The following is a 17,375-nucleotide window of genomic DNA, read 5'->3' on the forward strand; positions in this document are numbered from 1 at the left end:
ACTCTTAACTTGAGATCATACTTGTGTGTGTGTGGCTGTATGAAAGGGACCATTTCCTTCTGTCCGTGAGTCTCTTAGCAGATTGCCTGTGAGACGTGTCACGTTCTGGTTTAAAGCGTAGTCAATAACAAAACTGTTTGGGGGCGCCTGGGGGGCTCAGTCGGTTGAGCGTCCGACTTCGGCTCAGGTCATGATCTCGCGGTCAATGAGTTCGAGCCCTGCGTCGGGGTCTGTGCTGATGGCTCCGAGCCTGGGGCCTGCTTTGGATTCTCTGTCTCCTCCTCTCTGCCTCTCCCCCCACTGGTGCTCTATCTCTTTCAAAAATAAATAAATGTTGGGGGCGCCTGGGTGGCTCAGTCAGTTGAGCGTCCGACTTCGGCTCGGGTCATGATCTCGCGGTCGGTGAGTTCGAGCCCTGCGTCGGGCTCTGTGCCGACAGCCTGGAGCCTGGAGCCTGGAGCCTGGAGCCTGCTTTGGATTCTGTCTCTCTCTCTCTCTGCCCCTCCCCTGCTCATGCTCTGTCTCTCTCAGAAATAAATAAACATTTAACAAAAAGACTTTTTTAAATAATAAAACTGTTTCTTTCTCTGCAATCTTTGTGGAGGGGTTCTCCTGGGTTGGGAATTTGGGTTTTTAACTATATTTCCCCAACATAACCCACATGCTTAAAAAAGGAAAAAGAAAGGAAGTGGGAGGAAGGGCCTAGAGGAGTAAGACCCCTCATGGGAAACTGGGGTCTTTGGAGGGACACGGAAAACAGGGCAGGGAAGGGCAGAGGAATGTCCAGGAGTGATGCGGACAACATTCAACTGGGAATTGTTTCCAGTCTATAAATAACAGAATGGGTAGCACATGAAACACATTGGCATCGTCTAAGTGTTTTAAACGTATAAACTCATGTAACATATGCCCTACTTGGGCCTATTCTTAAATATTTACTTCCCCCTCTGCCACGTGACCTTGCAATGCACCAGACAGGGCAGAAGGGGCGTCACAAAGGGGCAGAGAAGCAGGTTCAAGTGTGGACTGACTTGGGAAGTAGGTATGAGACAAAATTCTTTTATAGGCAAAAGCGACCTTTGAAGGGGGTGTGTGTGGAAAAGGTCAGAGCCAGCCACTACACAGGCTGGGAACGCGAGCCATTTTATTTGGGTATTACAGAGCGGGGCGGTCCCCCAAACTGGAGGAACCGGGAGCCTGCGAATGGCAGACGCACGGTGCTGAGCACAGAGGACACAGGTGGAGAGGAGTCTCGAAAATACGAGGGAGGACGACGCCCAGTGCAGATCAGACACTTCCGTGCAGTTTGGAGGCTGTTCTGCAGGTCTAGAAGCCCTCTTACTCCCAATAACCAACAGACCAAATCATTTTTGAGGGTCAGGCGCAAGAAAGCAGACTTACTTTGCTCTAGCCCAGGCCACCAGACATACACCCTGGGGGCCAAACGCTTATAAGTGACCCGGAGCCAGGTCTAGACAGGGACCTGCGGGAGGCGTCTTCAGATTCCTGGATGACAAAGCCCCAGTCCTGGGGTCTACAGAGTCCCTAAGCAGCACCGGCCCCACCGCTGTTCCCTAGTTTCCTGCCCCGAGAGCCAGGAGAGCCACTCAGGAAATTGCTGGGGGGAGGAGGAAAGATAAGGACAGCAGGGAAGAGGACAAAAGTGGAACTTAATGCCTAACAAAAGCCACTTACATATAAGGTTTGAGAAGAGAACAATTCTGGTTAAGGGAAGAAGGCATCAGGGTCAGTGACGTGAAGACAAAAATTAACCTGTTACATACTGAAGGCTAAGGGACTCCGTTCACCCGGAAAGGACCAAGGTCACGGGAACTGCCCGCATATGCCGGGTTCCCGCCCAACTCCACGCTGCACCCTAACACCTGCGTCCCTAACATCTGCACGCACTCCGAAGGGTGGACGCCAGGAGTTTGCGCCGCCCTGCCTCGGTGAGGCCTCTGTTTCTGGTGTCCCCGGGTCCTGCAGCCAGGACGTGTGAAAACGGCCCCGGGAAGGAGGGGGGCCAGCCTTTGACCTGTCACTTTTCCAGGTTCTAGGGAACTAACTCCTGGTCATTTCTCGCAGGGCCGGGCTCCAACGCGGCAGAAACCAGGCGCCGCGGGCCCGCCGGGGTCCTTCTACCGGAGGCCAGCGCGGCCCCCCAGCCAGCCTTCCCCAGGTGCCAGCCCAGGGAGGCCGAGACCGCCTCACCCCCTCTTCCTCCCCCCTTTCCCGAAGGCCTGGAGCCTCATCCTTGCAGCCCCCGACCCTGCGGCCCCAGCCCCACCCCTCCCCCGCTGGCCGTTGCGGCGGGCGCCTCCAGCCTCTCGGCCCCGCCCACCGGGCCCCCTTTATCTTCCCGCAGCCCCGCCCCAGCCGAGCCCCCCCCCCCCCCCCCCCCCCCCCCCCGCAGCCGTCTCCTCCGCGCACAGGTTCGGGCTCGCCTGGGGCGGGGACTGGGGAGCGCCCGAGAGTTGCGAAGGGGCGGGGACGCAGGCCCCTCTTTAAAGGCCCGCGACCGGCCGGAGGCGCCCCGACAGCCGCCGGCGGCCCTGGGCGATCCCCACGCGCAGGCCCCGGAGCCCGAGCTGCGGCGGGACCGCCATGGGCCGCTACCGCATCGGCGTGGCCACCGGCGCCTGGCTCTTCTCCGGGTCGCACAACCGCGTGCAGCTGTGGCTGGTCGGGGCGCGCGGGGAGGCGCGGCTGGAGCTGCGCCTGCGGCCGGCGCGGGGCCAGGTCAGACGCCCCGAGCGGGGACCCCGACCTTGGCCGGGCCTGGGCTCGCGGCGGGAGGGCGGCGGGGACGCGGGCGGCGAGCGACGGCGAGGTCGCGCCGGCGGAGACAGGAGCCGGAGCCCGGGCCGGGCTCAAGTCCCTTCTGCCTCCGGTCCTCGCAGCCTCCCCACTGGGCTTCCCCAAGTGACCCCAGAGCCGGTGTCAATGCGGGATCGGAGGTCCCGCCAGAGGCTGCTCCGAGGGCGGGCGCGGTGACAGCTCAGGGCTGGGCCCATGTGGGCGACGACGCTCAGTCACTGATCGCTGACCCCGCGGGCCGTGCCCCGCGCGCCCTCGTCCTCCCGGGCCCGCGCCGCGCAGGTGTCCGGAGAGGGGAACAAGGGCTGCCGTCTCTGGAGGCCTTGGGCAGCGGGGGCTCCGCAAAGGCGCCCCCGACCCCCACGAAGACGGCCTCTCCCGGGCCCCTGCTCCTAAGTGTCGCGGACTGTGGCCCCCGCAGGAGGAGGAGTTCGAGCGCGACGTCCCCAAGGACCTGGGGCCCCTGCAGTTCGTGAAGCTGCGCAAACACCACTCGCTGGTGGACGACGCTTGGTTCTGCGACTGCATCACCGTGCGCGGCCCCGGAGCCTGCGAGGAGGCCACCTTCTTCCCCTGCTACCGCTGGCTGCAAGGCCAGGACGTGCTGAGCCTGCCCGAGGGCACCGGTGAGGGGTGGGGGGCGGGGAAGCGGTATGGACACTGGGGACCTCGGGGGTCCCCAGGAGGGGCTTGAAAACAGTGGGTGCTCGGCAGATGAGGTAGGGAGACGGCAAGGATCAGGGAAAAGTTCTCAGTCCCCAAGTGACACACAGAGTAAGGCGACTGGAGGGGAAGAAGGATCTGGAGAGCCCTCTTCCAATGAGAGGAAGGGGCCTGGGGGCTGCAGCACTGATGGAAAAGAGTGGAAGGCAGGTCTCTGTGTGGCTGGACAAATGAGGGCAGCGACAGTCAGGACAGCATGCGCAGCAGGGGACCGCTCGGGGAAGACCACGAACCAGGCCGAGAAAGCACGCAGACCCCTGGGAGGGACAGGGCGCACCCCGACAGTGGGCCGGAGGAGGAGGCAGTTCGGATTGGTCACTGTTCCAGACGAGTCCTGAGACCAACACGGACAAGGACGGTAAGGATGGGCGCCTGAGAGGGGGCTCCGACACAGGTGAGTGCGGGCACAGAGAAGAGCTGGAACCCGTCAACACAGACAGACTGTGCCTCTGAGGCTGACAAAGGTGAAGTGAGGGAAAGAAGGCCAACCCAGCAGCTCCTCGATGGCTTCTGAAGACAGCCGCAGGTGTGACAGGTGAGGGTGCAGACGTGTGAAACTGAGCCAAGCTGATACGTGGTAGAAAGAGGTGCGGTCACACGAGTGATTCAGATTTTACCAGCTTAATTAAGGTGATGAATCCAACCCCCGGTATTGATGAAATAGGGTCAGGGAGGGAAAGACAGGCTCACAAACATGGGGGACAACCATGAGGTTTGTGTCTCAGGGCAAGGGCTGAGCGCAGAGGTGAGGGCCCCCGGGGAGTGCAAGGCCGGCAGGTCTGGGAAGCGCTCGTCTGGGCGACTGATCACATGAGGCACAGGGAGAGACAGAAGCGACAAAGCAGAACGGGGCCCTCGGGCCCTGACCACCGGGGCTAAGACGAGGACAAGCAGGGGAGAGCCCAGGACCACGCAAAACCGTGTGGCCAATCACCTTCGTGTCTCCCCAGCGCGCCTGGCAGGAGACAATGCCTTGGACGTGTTCCAGAAGCATCGGGAGAAAGAGCTGAAGGAGAGACGAAGACTGTACTGGTGAGCCCTGTCCCCCCTCCCCGGGCCCCGCCCCTCTCGCTGACGGAGACACCCTCCCTGAAGTCCCCTCCTGTCTCCCAGCTGGGCCACCTGGAAGGAAGGGTTACCCCGGACGATAGCGGCAGAACGCCAGGACGACCTGCCTCCAAACTCGAGGTTCCATGAGGAAAAGAGGCTGGACTTCGAGTGGGCACTGAAGGCAGGGTGAGGAAGCCTGGGGCTCAGAGCGGAGCAGGGCGGGGAGACCGGACAACGGCGGGAGCGCGCGAGGGGCTGGGCTCACGTCCCCACACCCGTCCTAGGGCTCTGGAGACGGTCCTCAAGCGCGTTTACACCCTCCTGAGCTCCTGGAGCCGCCTGGAGGATTTTGACCAGATCTTCTGGGGCCAGAAGAGCGACCTGGCTGGTCAGTGGTTCCCCCAGGTCTCGATACGTCCCCGATGGCCCCGCTGGGTGACCCGCCCTTCACACCCCATAGTCCCCTTGACTCCTCAGACCCTGTCGGCCGACCAGGTCACAGAGGCCTCCAGAGTGACGAGCCAGGGGCCGCAGACAGGGTGGTCACGTGCCTGAACCGCCTGGGTAGGGCCTGGAGGGGAGGGACATCCGGGAGGTGACAAATACCCCCTCCTCCACTCCCCCTGGCCCCACAGAGAGGGTTCACCACTGCTGGCGGGACGATGAACTTTTCGGCTACCAGTTCCTCAACGGTGCCAACCCCATGGTGCTGAGACGCTCCGCCTCCCTGCCCTCCCGGCTGGTGCTGCCCTCGGGGACCGAGGCGCTGGGGGCCCAGCTGGAGAGAGAACTCCAGGTACTCGGTCTCCTTGGCCGTGTGGGCGGGGGAAGCGGTGAAGGCGAGGGACCAAAGATGGGTCAGGGGAAGGGAGGCCTGGTCGCCCACTGCGCTGGGCTGCGGAGCCCCGTGCAGAGAGCCTGAGGATGGCAAAGCGTGGAGACGGGCGCCGCGAGGAGCTCCCGGCACGGAGGGGAAACCGGACTAGTTCCCAGGGCCCCGGCGGGGCCGGAGACGTTAGCAGGGACGATGATGTTCCCTGGCTGACGTCATACTCCCGACACCGGCACCGTGGGCAGGGACGAAGGTGAAGAAGGCACCGCCAGTGGGCGAGACCTGGGGAGGCTGCCTGGAGGAGAGCAGGGTCTGGAAGGGCCGTGCGGGTGTGCGCACGTGCCGGCTGGATTCGGCGGCGGCCGTGGCCAGGGGCCCTCTGTGCGGCGCTCAGACGAAAAGGAGACATTTGGACGGGAAGCGAAAGAGCGTTTGCCAAGCTAGTGGGGACCAAACACAGGGAGCAGAGCACCGAGGGGTGACGGCGAAGGGGACCGGCCAGCCTGGCAAAAGGACAGCTTCCGGTACCCGTAACACAGACCGGGCCGGACGCGGGCCCGGCTCTGAGCCCAGATCCGCTAACCGCACGTGACGCTCCGTTTCTTGGCTCAGCGAACCTGACGGGGTGGGACCAGACGCTCCGGGCCTGTCAGTGGGGCTCTGGTGCCGACACAGGATGATGGCAAGAAGCTAGATCAAGGCCGTCGCCTGGCCTCCGCCTGGGCCCCCAGGGGTGCACCGTCAACCGTAACCTTGGGCGTGTCCCTCCTCCTCCCCGCAGAGCGGTTCCCTGTTTGAGGCTGACTTCAGCCTGCTGGACGGAATCCCGGCCAACGTGATCCGAGGAGAGAAGCAGTACCTGGCCGCCCCCCTCGTCATGCTCCAGATGCGGCCCGAGGGGAAGCTGCTGCCCGTGGTCATCCAGGTGAGGCGCCCTGGGCACCCCCTCCCCACACGGCTCTGTCCGCCCGACCTCTGCTCCCAGCTTCTTTGTCCCTCACCCCCACCTCACTCAGAGCGGCCGGTCCGCCTGTCACTCTTGGCTTGCTGGCTCACCCAACTGGAAGTTCCCGTTCTGTTCGAGAGCCATACTGGCCTTCTGGATTCTCATCCTGTACCCGGTGGTTCTCAAACTTTTGTGGGCATCACAGTCACGGGAGGGCCTGTTCAAACACAGGTGGCCGGGTGCCCCCACCAGACTTTCGGGTCCAGTAGGCCTGGGGGTAGGAACTGGGAATCTGCATTTCTAACAAGTTCCAAAGCTGCTGCTGGTTTGGGGGCCACACTCTGAGAGACCTCTCCTCTCTCTAGGGCCCCTGACTCAACACCCATTGTCTCGCGAGTCCCTTTCTCCCGCGGTTCTCGACGGTCCGGTCCGTCACCGAGTCCTGCCCACCGTCTCACACACCCAGCTTCTCCTTCCCATTGCCCACCCTTGCTCGGGCCCAGGCTTGCTGGGCCCCCCGCTTCTGACGCTCCTGCACTCGCCCCACCATCTGGGCACCGGTGCGCAGTGCAGGTGGGAGGCAGAGTAGGAGGGGGCCTTGGTCTTCCTCCTAGACCCTAACCTGCAGGGAGCAACACCTTCCGTACTTGGCCGTGGCCGCCCCGGAGCCGAGCAGAATGCCACACAGCAGGCGGAAGTTCAGTAACTGTCTGATTTCCTTCTTGCAGATCCAGCCCCCCAGCCCCAGCTGCCCCGCGCCCCCGCTGTTCCTGCCCTCGGATCCCCCGCTCGCCTGGCTCCTGGCAAAGATCTGGGTCCGCAATTCCGATTTCCAACTGCACCAGCTCCAGTATCATCTGCTCAACACTCACCTGGTGGCCGAGGTCATCGCCGTGGCCACCATGAGGTGCCTCCCAGGGCTGCACCCCGTCTTCAAGGTACGTCCTCTCCCCTCCGTGCCCCAGTTCACAACCCCAGAGAGAGGAGACAGCCCAATGCCAAGTGGCGCCACAGGAACACAAAAACGTTTACATCAGTTTGTGAACGAAAGCAGGGAGACGAGGAGCAAGACTGTACAGCCCGAAACCCGTGTGTTAATGACGTCAAGTCACTTAACGTTTCTTCGGGAACGCTCTGAAATTCTCAGGGAGCTGACGATGTAGCGATGAGCCTGGAGTACAGCTGGAATGTTGTTAGTAAGACAGCAGCCTTGTCCCCGCCTTTGGAGAGTCACTGTTCGGCCGGGAAGGCAAGTGACGCCCCAGAGAGCCACCCGGGAGAACAGTAACTGGGCCTGGAATTTGATGTCACCAGAGACAGCCTATGAGCACCACGGAACTCACGGGAATGTTCTGCTGCGACTGAAGAGCGTGCCGAGTCAGAACAGATCAAAAGGCCGGGAGAACGCCCCAGCAGGCTACCTGTGCCTGCCCAGGACCGGCACACAGAGACACGTGCTGGCAAGGTGGGGGCGTGAATGAAAAGCGAAAAGAAGGCAGAGACTTCGTGGAGGGAGGGGACAACGGCTGCAGTGATCCCGGGTGGGAGACTGGAGACAGGCTGGAGGTCCACGCTCCCACGACACCTGGGAGCCCACAGGGTGGGGGGAACACCCTGGAAGGTGGTGAAATTTTATAGAACAGCGAGTTCAGGATCCATGGCTAGGCAGAAGGCAGCAAAGTAAGCCTCGTGCTTGCTTAAAAATGTTCTCAACGTCTTGATGGCACTTTAGGTACAGGGACACGGTGGGGAGGGACAAAGCTGACACCAGCTTCGGAATGAGGCTGGCTGTCAGCAACGGCAAGGTCAGGAGAAGAGCCGGTCTGGAAGCAAAGACGGGGTGTCCAGTTTTAAATACGGGGCGCCGAAGTGTCGGCAGGTTGGCACGTGAGTCCCCACCGTGGGGTTTCAGCTGGGGGCTTCCACCCCTCCCCCAAGCCTGGCCGGGCGCAGCCGCGGCCCCCGCGAGTCCGGGACAACACAGACAAGAGGGACACCAGCGTGCGCAATTGAGTCTCAGATCTTGCCGGTCTCGTGATGCCCCCGCGTCGCCGTCTTCCGCTCTTCTGGAGTGGGTTAGGCTTCTGTTCACGCTCGCGACCCCCCGTCACTAGCGCAGCCCTGTCCCCGCCTCGCCCCGCTCATCACTACGCTGCCCCGAGGCACGTCAGCCCCACGGGAGAGCGAAGCTGCTAACGTCACAAAGGTTCCTCCCGCGGCCTCTGGATCTGGATGCGGGGACAGACTGGAATCCTGACCTTGGCACCTCCCAGATGCGCGCTCAGGGTCCTTGACTCCAAGCGGGGATGATGGGAGGTCCGCTGTGGGTTTGTGAGGGGATATGCGGACGTAACGCCACAGCGTGCCACGGGCTGAAAGTCACAAAGCACATTCGCTCTTGTGATTATTGTGGCTGTTATGAGGGTTGTTGGCCCTCGGGGATCTCCTCTCCCCCTGTGGACTTGGGGCTTTCTAGGACACTCGGGGATCAGCGGGGTCATTCCCCGCGTGCAGCATCTACAGTGCAGATGAACCCCACACTTCAGGAAACCTGCACGTGACCTGGGCGGAAGTAACACAAAACAGTCTGAGATCAAAGAAACGCGTGTGGGGGTCAGACGGCCTTTTTCATGCCTAATAAAAAGCAGTTTCTTAAAGCTATTAAGATTACAGGGGCCTAACCGCCAACCTGGGGCTGGGGCAGATGTGACGACGCCCCCCCCCCCCCCCCACCACCAGTGTAAGCAGGTGGCTCAGTATGGCCCCTCCCATGACTCACAGAACCCCCCCCCCCGAAAGGCGCCTCCCCTGGACTGCAGCGCCAGGTGGGGGCGTGGCTCTGCAAACGAGGAGAGAGGCTAATTTAAGCTAGGAGTATGTGCACGATAGAAATATGAAAGGAAATAAAAAGGACACGTACACTCAAGGCGGGAGTAATGAAGAGCAGTGGTAACAGCTGCAGCCCCAGCCTGACTCCCGGGGCAGCAGAGGGCACGAGAGTGAGTGCTCAGGGACGCACAGACAGGCCTGTCCCAGCAGCACCAGGGAGGAAAGCATCCAGGGGGGAGAGGGCCATCAGGCCTGGCGCCACACTCCAGGAGGAGAGACCCAGGCGTGGCCTCCCTAACCCCCCCCCCCGACCCCCTCCACCCCAGCTCCTGATCCCGCACATCCGCTATACCTTGGAAATCAACACCCGGGCCAGATCCCAGCTCATCTCGGAAGGAGGAATATTTGATAAGGTAAGGAGGTGACGGGCCACGGGGTGGGGCTCATCACCCAGCATTCCGTGACCTCCCGCCACTTTCAGGATCCCAGACGGTGGGAGCGTCCTGGCCCTAAACCCACGCGCCTGTCCCTCTAAGCTCGTGTCTTTAAATGTGGAACCCCACCTCCGAGCCCCTGCACACCGTGCTCGGTCTTTTCCCTCAAGGCCTCTCTTCTCTCTTGTCGCAGGCAGTGAGCACTGGCGGAGGGGGCCACGTGCACTTGCTCCGTCGGGCCATGGCCCAGCTGACCTACAGCTCCCTCTGTCCTCCTGACGACCTGGCTGCGCGGGGCCTGCTGGGAATCCCAAGTGCCCTCTACGCCCACGACGCCCTACGGCTCTGGGAGATCATTGCCCGGTGGGTGAGAGTGGCGGCTGGGAAATTCAGGGGCTTCGGGGAGGGGGCCAGCGGGGCTCTGACCTGAGGTCAGCATGGGACAAAACTCCCACATGAAACCTAGAAGGTCCAGGGGTGCCTGGGGGGCTCAGTCGGTTAAGCGTCCGACTTTGGAAGGTCCAGACAGGAGGCACAGGAGCTCAGTCCTGGGGAGACAGGAAGAGTCAGGAGGCAGCGGACGTGCAGGAAGGGTGGGCAGGTAAAGCACGGGGTCTGAAGGAGTCAGGGATTCTGTCAGAAGAATGCCTTTTTCAGCCGTGGGTCCAGAATTCTTTTTTTTTTCCCCTGTTTGTTTATATATTTATTTGTTTTAACGTTTATTTGTATTTTTGAGAGACAGAGATAGAGCAAGAGCGGGAGAGGGGGAGGGGCAGAGAGAGAGGGAGACACAGAATCTGAAGGAGGCTCCGGGCACGGAGCTGTCAGCACACAGCCCGATGCGGGGCTCGAACCCATGAACCGTGAGATCATGACCCGAGCCGAAGTCGGATGTTCAACCGACTGAGCACCCAGGTGCCTCACGAGTCCAGAACTCTTAAAACTAATGGCACACGTTTCCTTCCTTTCTAAACTAGCGTTTGGAAAGAGCTAGGGAACGTCCCCCAAGACAACGCCGGTAAGACCTGTCCCCACAAACAGTGAGCGTCAGCTGGGCAGAGGCCGCAGGAAGGGAGTAGAGGTCAGAGGCTGGCGCCTTCTCCCCTCAAGGAGCTCAGCCCCTTCTCCTCTGGGCAGGTACGTGCAGGGCATCGTCCGCCTTTTCTACCACAGGGACGACGTCGTGAGAGGGGACCCTGAGCTGCAGGCCTGGTGCCGGGAGATCACCGAGGTGGGGCTGTGCCAGGCCCAGGACCGAGGTAGGACCCTCCCCAGAGACAGGAGCCCCATCTCAGTCCTGCCCCTCTGGGTTCAGGCCCCAACCCCTCACCACACCCCCCTCTCCAGCCACGCATGAAGCTTCGGAATCCCGTTCTGAACTGAAGATAATTCCAGATACCCAGGGACTGTCCTCCGCAGAGACTCTGGCCATCAATCTTTACTGCCATCCCCTAGCCCAAGTCACAGATGCCCCTAATCCGCCACAGCACGGGGGCCCGATAAGACCAGGACCACAGCCAGGGTGGGACGTGCCCGGGTCCCGCTGGGGCTCCCGTGCTCTCCTCGTGGCTATTTTCCTACATGCGATACAAACAGGGTGAGTTTTCCACCGAGGCCCGGGGTCCGGCACTCAGCTTCCCCACCTTCTCCTCCTGCTTCTGTGCACACGCTCTGGGTGTACTGCACACGCCCACGGTGCACGGTCACATCTGGGGCACACTCAGCACCGTCCGCGCCTTGGCACAGACCTGAACTCCATGCACTGCCCCTCGGGGTCCCGGTTCCGAGGCCAATCTGGCCTCCCTTCCCCTCGGCCGAGATCTAGCCTCCGCCGTTGGCACCCCCACCTGCGCTTTAACCTCTGGGGAAGACACAGCTTTTCTCAGCTTTTGGCGGGTCCATCCTCCCTCTCCAGCACACACGGGCCAGCAGGGACCGCTTGAAATCATCCTTCGGGCATCCTGCGTCCGGGGAGCCGCTCTGGCCAGGCCCTGGGGGTACAGTGGGCGATAAACCAATGCCCACACTCCCCCTTCCGGGGCAAACTTTCCCTGGTACACCTCAGTCCCAGAAAACCCTTCTTCCTCTCCCTGGCCATCTCCTCCCAACCACCATCTACATCTGGAAGATAAAAATAAACACTCATATGGCAGCTTTAATCTCCCCCGACTGCCTCTCATTCTCTCTTTTCCCCTCTCCAACCCCCCACCCCGGTTCTCATGGTGCTCTTTGCCTAATTTTCCCGATAGCCTTTATAGAGGAAATGTGCTAAAATTAAAAACAGCTTGAGAAAAGCAGTCAGGACCCGGAGTTCAAGGTCAGCCTCTGCCTTTTCCCAAAGACGGGATCCTGCCCAGCAGGTTAATCTCTCTGGTCTTTGATTTTTTTTTTTAATCTACAGAAGGGGAGTGATTATATATGTTCCTCTTAACAGGATAATTGGGTCTCTGAGTCCCCACCTCCACTGTAAAACCAGTGGCCCGAGACAACCTTTGTGGAAACCTTCTCTTGGCCATGACACCACGAACACGGGACTTCTCATAATCCTCACCTTGTAACTCAGATACTTATAATGCCCTTGTTCCAGAGTAGGAGGAAACATCCCTAAATTCTTAACCCCTTTTTGAGGCAGAAGATATTCTATCAGTCAGAGCTGTTCACCCCCAACCCTTCCGTAATAATAATAATTATTATTTATTGAGAATTTATAATGTATTAGGTGACTTCAATGCATTATCTCTTTTATAAGGCAGGTGGCATCCACACTTTACAGGTGAAGAAACTGGGGTTCAGAGAGATTAAGTCATTGGTCTAAGGCACCCAAATATTATTGCTTGAACCTGAATTGAAACTCACATCTAATGCAAATATATTTGAATAAAGGAACAAATACCCATCAATGCCAAAACACAGGTGACCCTTAAATAACGCAGGGGTGAGTGCACCGACCCTCCCCCACACACCCAGCAGTTACAAATCTGCATCTACGTTCTGACTCCCCCCAAAACTTCACTACCAAGAGCCTACCGTTGACCGGAAGCTTTACCAGTAACATAAACAGTCAATTAGCATGTATTTTGTGTGTTCTGTGTTATCATGTGCTGTATTCTGACGATAAAGCGAGCTAGGGAAAAGAAAACGTCAAGAAAACCGTAAGGAGCATACATTTGTAATACTGTACGGTAAATAACCCACACATAAGCGGACCTGTGCAGTTCAACCCCGAGTGGTGCAGACATCCCAAGACGTCAGCCTTCAGGTTTCTCCTCTCCGGCCGTAGCCTCCAAACCCCCTTCCTCTCTGCCCAGGTTTCCCTGCCTCCTTCCAGTCCCAGAGTCAGCTCTGTCATTTCCTTACGATGTGCGTCTTCACTTGCACTGCCCAGCACGGGGCCATCAACCAGGGCCAGGTATGACAGCCGGCAGCCCGGGTCCCCGAAGGCAAGTGTCGGACCTTGGGATTCCCAAGGGAGAGACGGGGGTTCCAAGCAGAAGTACCAGGACCCTAGGCTTGCAGTTTCTTCCCCCAGCTGGACTGGTACGCCTGGGTCCCTAACGCCCCGTGCACCATGCGGATGCCCCCACCCACGACCAAGGAAGACGTGAAAATGGCCACAGTGATGGGCTCACTACCTGACATCCGACAGGCCTGTCTTCAAATGACCATCACGTGGCACCTGGGTCGCCGCCAGCCAGACATGGTGAGACAGGACTCTGGGAAAAGTCAGAAGGGAGACATGAGAGTGAGGGTCTGCATGCTTCTGCCTTTGGACTAGAAACTGACCGACGCTTTGTTCTTTCCCAGGTACCTCTGGGGCACCACAAAGAAAAGTATTTCTCAAGCCCCAAGGCCAAGGCTGTATTAAGCCAATTCCAAACAGATCTGGAAAACTTAGAAAGAGAGATCACAGCCCGGAATGCACAAGTGGACCTGCCCTACGACTACCTGAGGCCCAGCCGCATAGAGAACAGTGTTACCATCTGAGCTCTAGGGCGCCCCCGCCTGGAGGCCTTCAGATCCGCGCTAGTGCCGATGCTTCATCTGGAATTTCCAGGAGTCCAGTCTCTGCTGCTAAAGCTCTACTCTCTCCCCCCAACTAAAGCCCCCACGTCAGTATCCCACCAGTCCCCACCAGTCCGGGGGGCTGCAAACCTTTTCTGTAAAGGGCCAGCAATAAATGTCTCAGGCTTTGCAGGCCACGCGGTCTCTGTCACAACCACTTAACGGTCCCGAAACGGCACAAAAGCAGCCACAGACGATAGGTCACTGAAATGAGGTGTCGCTGTGCTCCTGTAAAACTGTACTTATGAGCCGTGAAATATGAACTTCAGAGTGTCACAAGACGGTCTTCTTCTTTTGGCTTAGTCAACCATTTAGAAATGCAAGAAAACCTGGTGTTTTGCTGGATGGACCCGCACAGACTGTGGGCTCGATTTAACCCGCAGTGGGGGGACCTGCCTGGGGATGCTCTGCGCTAGCCTGAGGCACTGCCCCTACTCTGCAAAAACGGTTCCAGAGAACCTCTCGGAGGTTTCTTGGATAAATCAACTACCTCAACTAATTCTCCTTTCCCGGGAGCTAGACTTCCTGCGGAGTGGCCAACTTAAATCTTCCTGCCTCCGTTTTTTGGCAACGTCCCCTCCACCCTGTTCCCCCTATTTGCACACCTACCCCAAAGGCCCTTGAGTAACAATGATGCTCCTGGGCAAAATAAACACCCGCGTGCCTTGATGGCTCTCCCCCCCCCCCAACCACCTCTGCCAGTCTCAAGCACAGGAGGCATGAAATTCATGTCCCAAGGCCACTTTCCCAGCTCCTTTGGTATCCCAGGGTCTGTGTTTCCCAGGATTCAAGTTCTTTCTCACAACCTGTTTCAGAATGATATGCATTAAATAAACGGGGGAAAAAGTACCACAAAGTTGTTCTAATCACGGACACAGTGTTTCTTCGCGTTTGGTAACAAAACGTGACTTAAGGATTCCCGATGCTAAGAGCCCTTGGGGTCTCGGGATCAAAATAGCCCCCTCTCGATTATGCGGTGGATCACTGCCCTCACTAGAATGGGTACAACGGGCTCAGTAGAAAACGGTGTTCTCCAAACACCCTAGCTCCCTAAACAATTCTCACAAACCTGCCCCTCGCCAGTGAAGTAGACAAGCTTTCTCCTCGGAGTGGGTGATCGATTCCCATTGTTAAAGTCTTGTGCCCTACACCTTATTCAAGGGGCCTATGATCACTTTCCGTGGTTCGCACGCAGCAGGGAAGCAAAGTGGCGTCCCTTTGGTGTACTTACTCCTTTCTCCAAATACATTTGGCAAGACCACTCCCCCTACACACACAGCATGTTCACGGAGTCTGTTTTCCCGAGACTTTTCCTAACGCCCCGCATTTCTCCTGGGTTTGGGCATCCTGAACCATTCAGTATTCTGCGTTTGGTAACAAAACGTGACTTAAGGATTCCCGATGCTAAGAGCCTTCAATTCTGAAGCCTCCTGGCCACGACTGCACGCTTGGCCTCGGGAAGGGGCTCCTATCTCCTTTCATCGTGTCAGAGTATCTATTTTTAAAGGCAGGGATGAGAAAAAAGGAGATAGAGGCGGTCTTTCTCGGTGTAAATCCCTATGTGTCACTTACCATGCCCCCCATCACGGGACACCACCCGCAACTAGCGTATCTGAGGGGGAAAATTCGAGTAGCTCCAATCCTGCGCGCCTCAGGGCCCGACGCCACGGTTACTGGAAGCTCCGCCAGAGCTACTCCTTCCCCGGGCGCCGCTGCGCTGCTTCCTCGTCACGTGACGCGCGGTATTCGGTCACGTGGCGCGCTGGGTCCTCCCATTCCAGCCTGGGCCGGGGGGTGACCAAGAAAGCGGAGGCGTTGCTCCGACAATAATCCGCGCCCCAGCTACATAGATCATGAGGGGTTGCTGGGGGGCCGTCTCGGCCTCACACGCCTCCCGCTCCGCCGGAGATCCGGGAGAGCCTGGAGGCGCCCAGCGAAGTCCGCCCGGCGTCCCCCGGCGCGATGGTTGGGACCGGAGGCCACGCCCCCTCGGCTGCGCTCCCGGCGGCCCGTCCTCCGCCGCGCGAGCCCCCAAGTCCAGCTCGCTTTCCCCGGGCGCATCCGGGCCTCCGTCTCACCGCCTTTCCGCTCGGCACGCGACTAGGTGTTCCCCCGACCCCCTTCTCCATGGCGTCGCTTCTGTGCTGTGGGCCCAAGCTGGCCGCCTGCGGCATCGTCCTCAGCGCCTGGGGAGTGATCATGTTGGTGAGGGGACCGCCGGCGAGAGCCGGAGAGGGCCCGTCGCGCCCCAGTGTTGGAGGGCTGGAAAGGCTGGGAGAGTCCGGGCCGTAGGAAGCAGCAGGCAGGCTGAAGGGGGAGGCTGATTATCCGCTGGAGGACGAGACACTTGAGATTGAGAAATGGGGAACTTAAAGGGGCGGGAGGGAGACGAAGCTGGGAACGGGAGCCGCGGCTGGTAAATTTGGAGACCCCTCAAGGTAGGAGGAAGACGAGCTGGGGTCTTGAGAGACGCCTGCGCTGAGTAGAGGGCAGTGGGGCAAGGGAGCGCTTGTTCCCGAAATGGGTAGCGGGGCCCTTGGGACTACCCGCCCCCCTCCAGGAAGAAATACTCAGAAGGGCTGATTTCCTCCCCGTCCCGTGATAATGACGCCCCTGGACAAGAGGATAATCTGGGTTGCTCACTATTCCTGCCCTTGCACCAGCCGAGCCGTCTCCGTCACCGACTCAGCGCCCTATTCCTGGTGACTGAGCCCGAATCCGGCAACAACTACTCGAATCCCAGCTCGTTCCGGTAGTGCCCAAATCCAGATGTTGTGGCAACATTAGAAGTGGGAGGAGTTTAGACAGTGAGCAGGTTCGGTGCCTGGGTTCACCCACCAGACCATTCCCTCTTTTCAGATAATGCTCGGAATCTTTTTCAACGTCCATTCCGCTGTGCTAATAGAGGACGTCCCCTTCACCGAGAAAGATTTTGAGTAAGTCAGGTGGGAGAGGCGGGGCTGGTGGCGGGGTGCTTGGGGCCCCGAGGCGAGGGAGCTGAGTGCAGACGGCTAGTAGTCTCCCTAGCGGTCGTGGAGTCGGACCTGAGTGGCCATGCTAAACCCACCGCTTTAGGCGTGGCTTCTTAGGGATATTCCTTGACTTCTCTGCGCCGCCATCCACCTCTGCCAAGGGGATGCTGTCATAGGGGTCACCCCAGAGGGTTAGGAGGAAGCCCGAATAGTACGTGTAGAAGCGCCTAGAATGGTGGCTGGCACACCGTGCCCAGTAAATGTTGGCTGCTGGATGGTTTCTGACACTTCACTACCTAATCTCCCCCCCACCCCCAGGAAAGACCCCCAGAAAATATATGACCTTTACGAGCGAGTCAGCTACAACTGTTTCATCGCCGCGGGCCTTTATCTCCTCCTCGGGGGCTTCTCCTTCTGCCAAGTTCGACTCAATAAGCGCAAGGAGTACATGGTGCGCTAGAGCATCGTCGCGCCTCCCCTCTGCGGCCCCCTCCTCTATTTAAAGACTCTCCCAGCCCTCCCACCCGCGTCCCCACTCCGGCGCCCCCTGCGGGACCGGGTTTCCCCGCGCCGAGATTGAATCGCTCCTTCCCCGGCGGAGGGAGGCGGCCTCCCTGACCCCCCCCCCCCACAATAAAGCGAAACCGCTCCCTTCAGCCTCGTGTCTGTGCTTGGGTCGGAGTGGGGGGGGGGGCGGGCACGGGGGCTGG

At 59.5% G+C, this 17,375-nt stretch overlaps 2 protein-coding genes and 1 long non-coding RNA gene across 13 annotated transcripts in view; 2 read left to right on the forward strand and 1 right to left on the reverse strand.

Moving 5' to 3' along the window:
* LOC113595951 (uncharacterized) overlaps positions 1-15,659 on the reverse strand; it is a 59,031-nt gene extending 43,372 nt beyond the window's left edge. Inside the window, exons 1-2 of the long non-coding RNA XR_003416630.2 lie at positions 15,266-15,659; positions 13,264-13,344 (exon numbers count right to left, since the gene is read on the reverse strand). This is a non-coding gene — a long non-coding RNA (uncharacterized LOC113595951). The remainder of the gene's footprint in view (positions 1-13,263; positions 13,345-15,265) is intronic.
* Positions 2,481-13,986, forward strand: LOC106972408 (polyunsaturated fatty acid lipoxygenase ALOX12). 11 transcript variants are annotated; one of them, XM_053212254.1, is made up of 15 exons: positions 2,484-2,739; positions 3,239-3,443; positions 4,491-4,572; positions 4,654-4,776; positions 4,875-4,978; positions 5,226-5,386; positions 6,204-6,347; positions 7,097-7,306; positions 9,524-9,610; positions 9,825-9,994; positions 10,609-10,671; positions 10,769-10,890; positions 12,940-13,040; positions 13,161-13,331; positions 13,436-13,986. In XM_053212254.1, the coding sequence occupies exons 1-15, from the start codon at positions 2,605-2,607 to the stop codon at positions 13,613-13,615; spliced, it is 2,058 nt and encodes a 685-aa protein (XP_053068229.1). In that variant the 5' UTR covers positions 2,484-2,604; the 3' UTR covers positions 13,616-13,986. The 11 variants fall into 11 exon arrangements, with proteins under 11 accessions (XP_053068230.1, XP_053068231.1, XP_053068229.1 ...); XM_027047438.2 differs by lacking the exon at positions 10,609-10,671 and having other exon boundaries at positions 2,486-2,739; positions 10,805-10,890; positions 13,436-13,985; XM_027047437.2 differs by lacking the exon at positions 10,609-10,671 and having other exon boundaries at positions 2,489-2,739; positions 13,436-13,984.
* An 18-nt stretch (positions 15,660-15,677) lies between the features above and the next one.
* RNASEK (ribonuclease K) lies at positions 15,678-17,321 on the forward strand. Its single transcript, XM_015069465.3, has 3 exons — positions 15,678-15,898; positions 16,553-16,629; positions 16,984-17,321. The coding sequence occupies exons 1-3, from the start codon at positions 15,821-15,823 to the stop codon at positions 17,123-17,125; spliced, it is 297 nt and encodes a 98-aa protein (XP_014924951.3). The 5' UTR covers positions 15,678-15,820; the 3' UTR covers positions 17,126-17,321.
* Positions 17,322-17,375: the final 54 nt, after the last annotated feature.

This window comes from Acinonyx jubatus, chromosome E1, assembly GCF_027475565.1.
Source record: "Acinonyx jubatus isolate Ajub_Pintada_27869175 chromosome E1, VMU_Ajub_asm_v1.0, whole genome shotgun sequence".
NCBI lineage: Eukaryota > Metazoa > Chordata > Mammalia > Carnivora > Felidae > Acinonyx > Acinonyx jubatus.

What these genes read in the sequence shown, in the direction of transcription:
- LOC106972408 (XM_053212254.1), top strand. Translation starts at nt 2,605, where the DNA reads ATGGGCCGCTACCGCATCGGCGTGGCCACCGGCGCCTGGCTCTTCTCC. An exon ending in GAGTGGGCACTGAAGGCAGG is followed by an intron (nt 4,777 to 4,874) that starts GTGAGGAAGCCT and finishes CACCCGTCCTAG; the next exon opens with GGCTCTGGAGACGGTCCTCA. An exon ending in AAGACCTGTCCCCACAAACA is followed by an intron (nt 10,672 to 10,768) that starts GTGAGCGTCAGC and finishes TCCTCTGGGCAG; the next exon opens with GTACGTGCAGGGCATCGTCC.
- RNASEK (XM_015069465.3), top strand. Translation starts at nt 15,821, where the DNA reads ATGGCGTCGCTTCTGTGCTGTGGGCCCAAGCTGGCCGCCTGCGGCATC. An exon ending in CCTGGGGAGTGATCATGTTG is followed by an intron (nt 15,899 to 16,552) that starts GTGAGGGGACCG and finishes CCCTCTTTTCAG; the next exon opens with ATAATGCTCGGAATCTTTTT. An exon ending in TTCACCGAGAAAGATTTTGA is followed by an intron (nt 16,630 to 16,983) that starts GTAAGTCAGGTG and finishes CCCCACCCCCAG; the next exon opens with GAAAGACCCCCAGAAAATAT.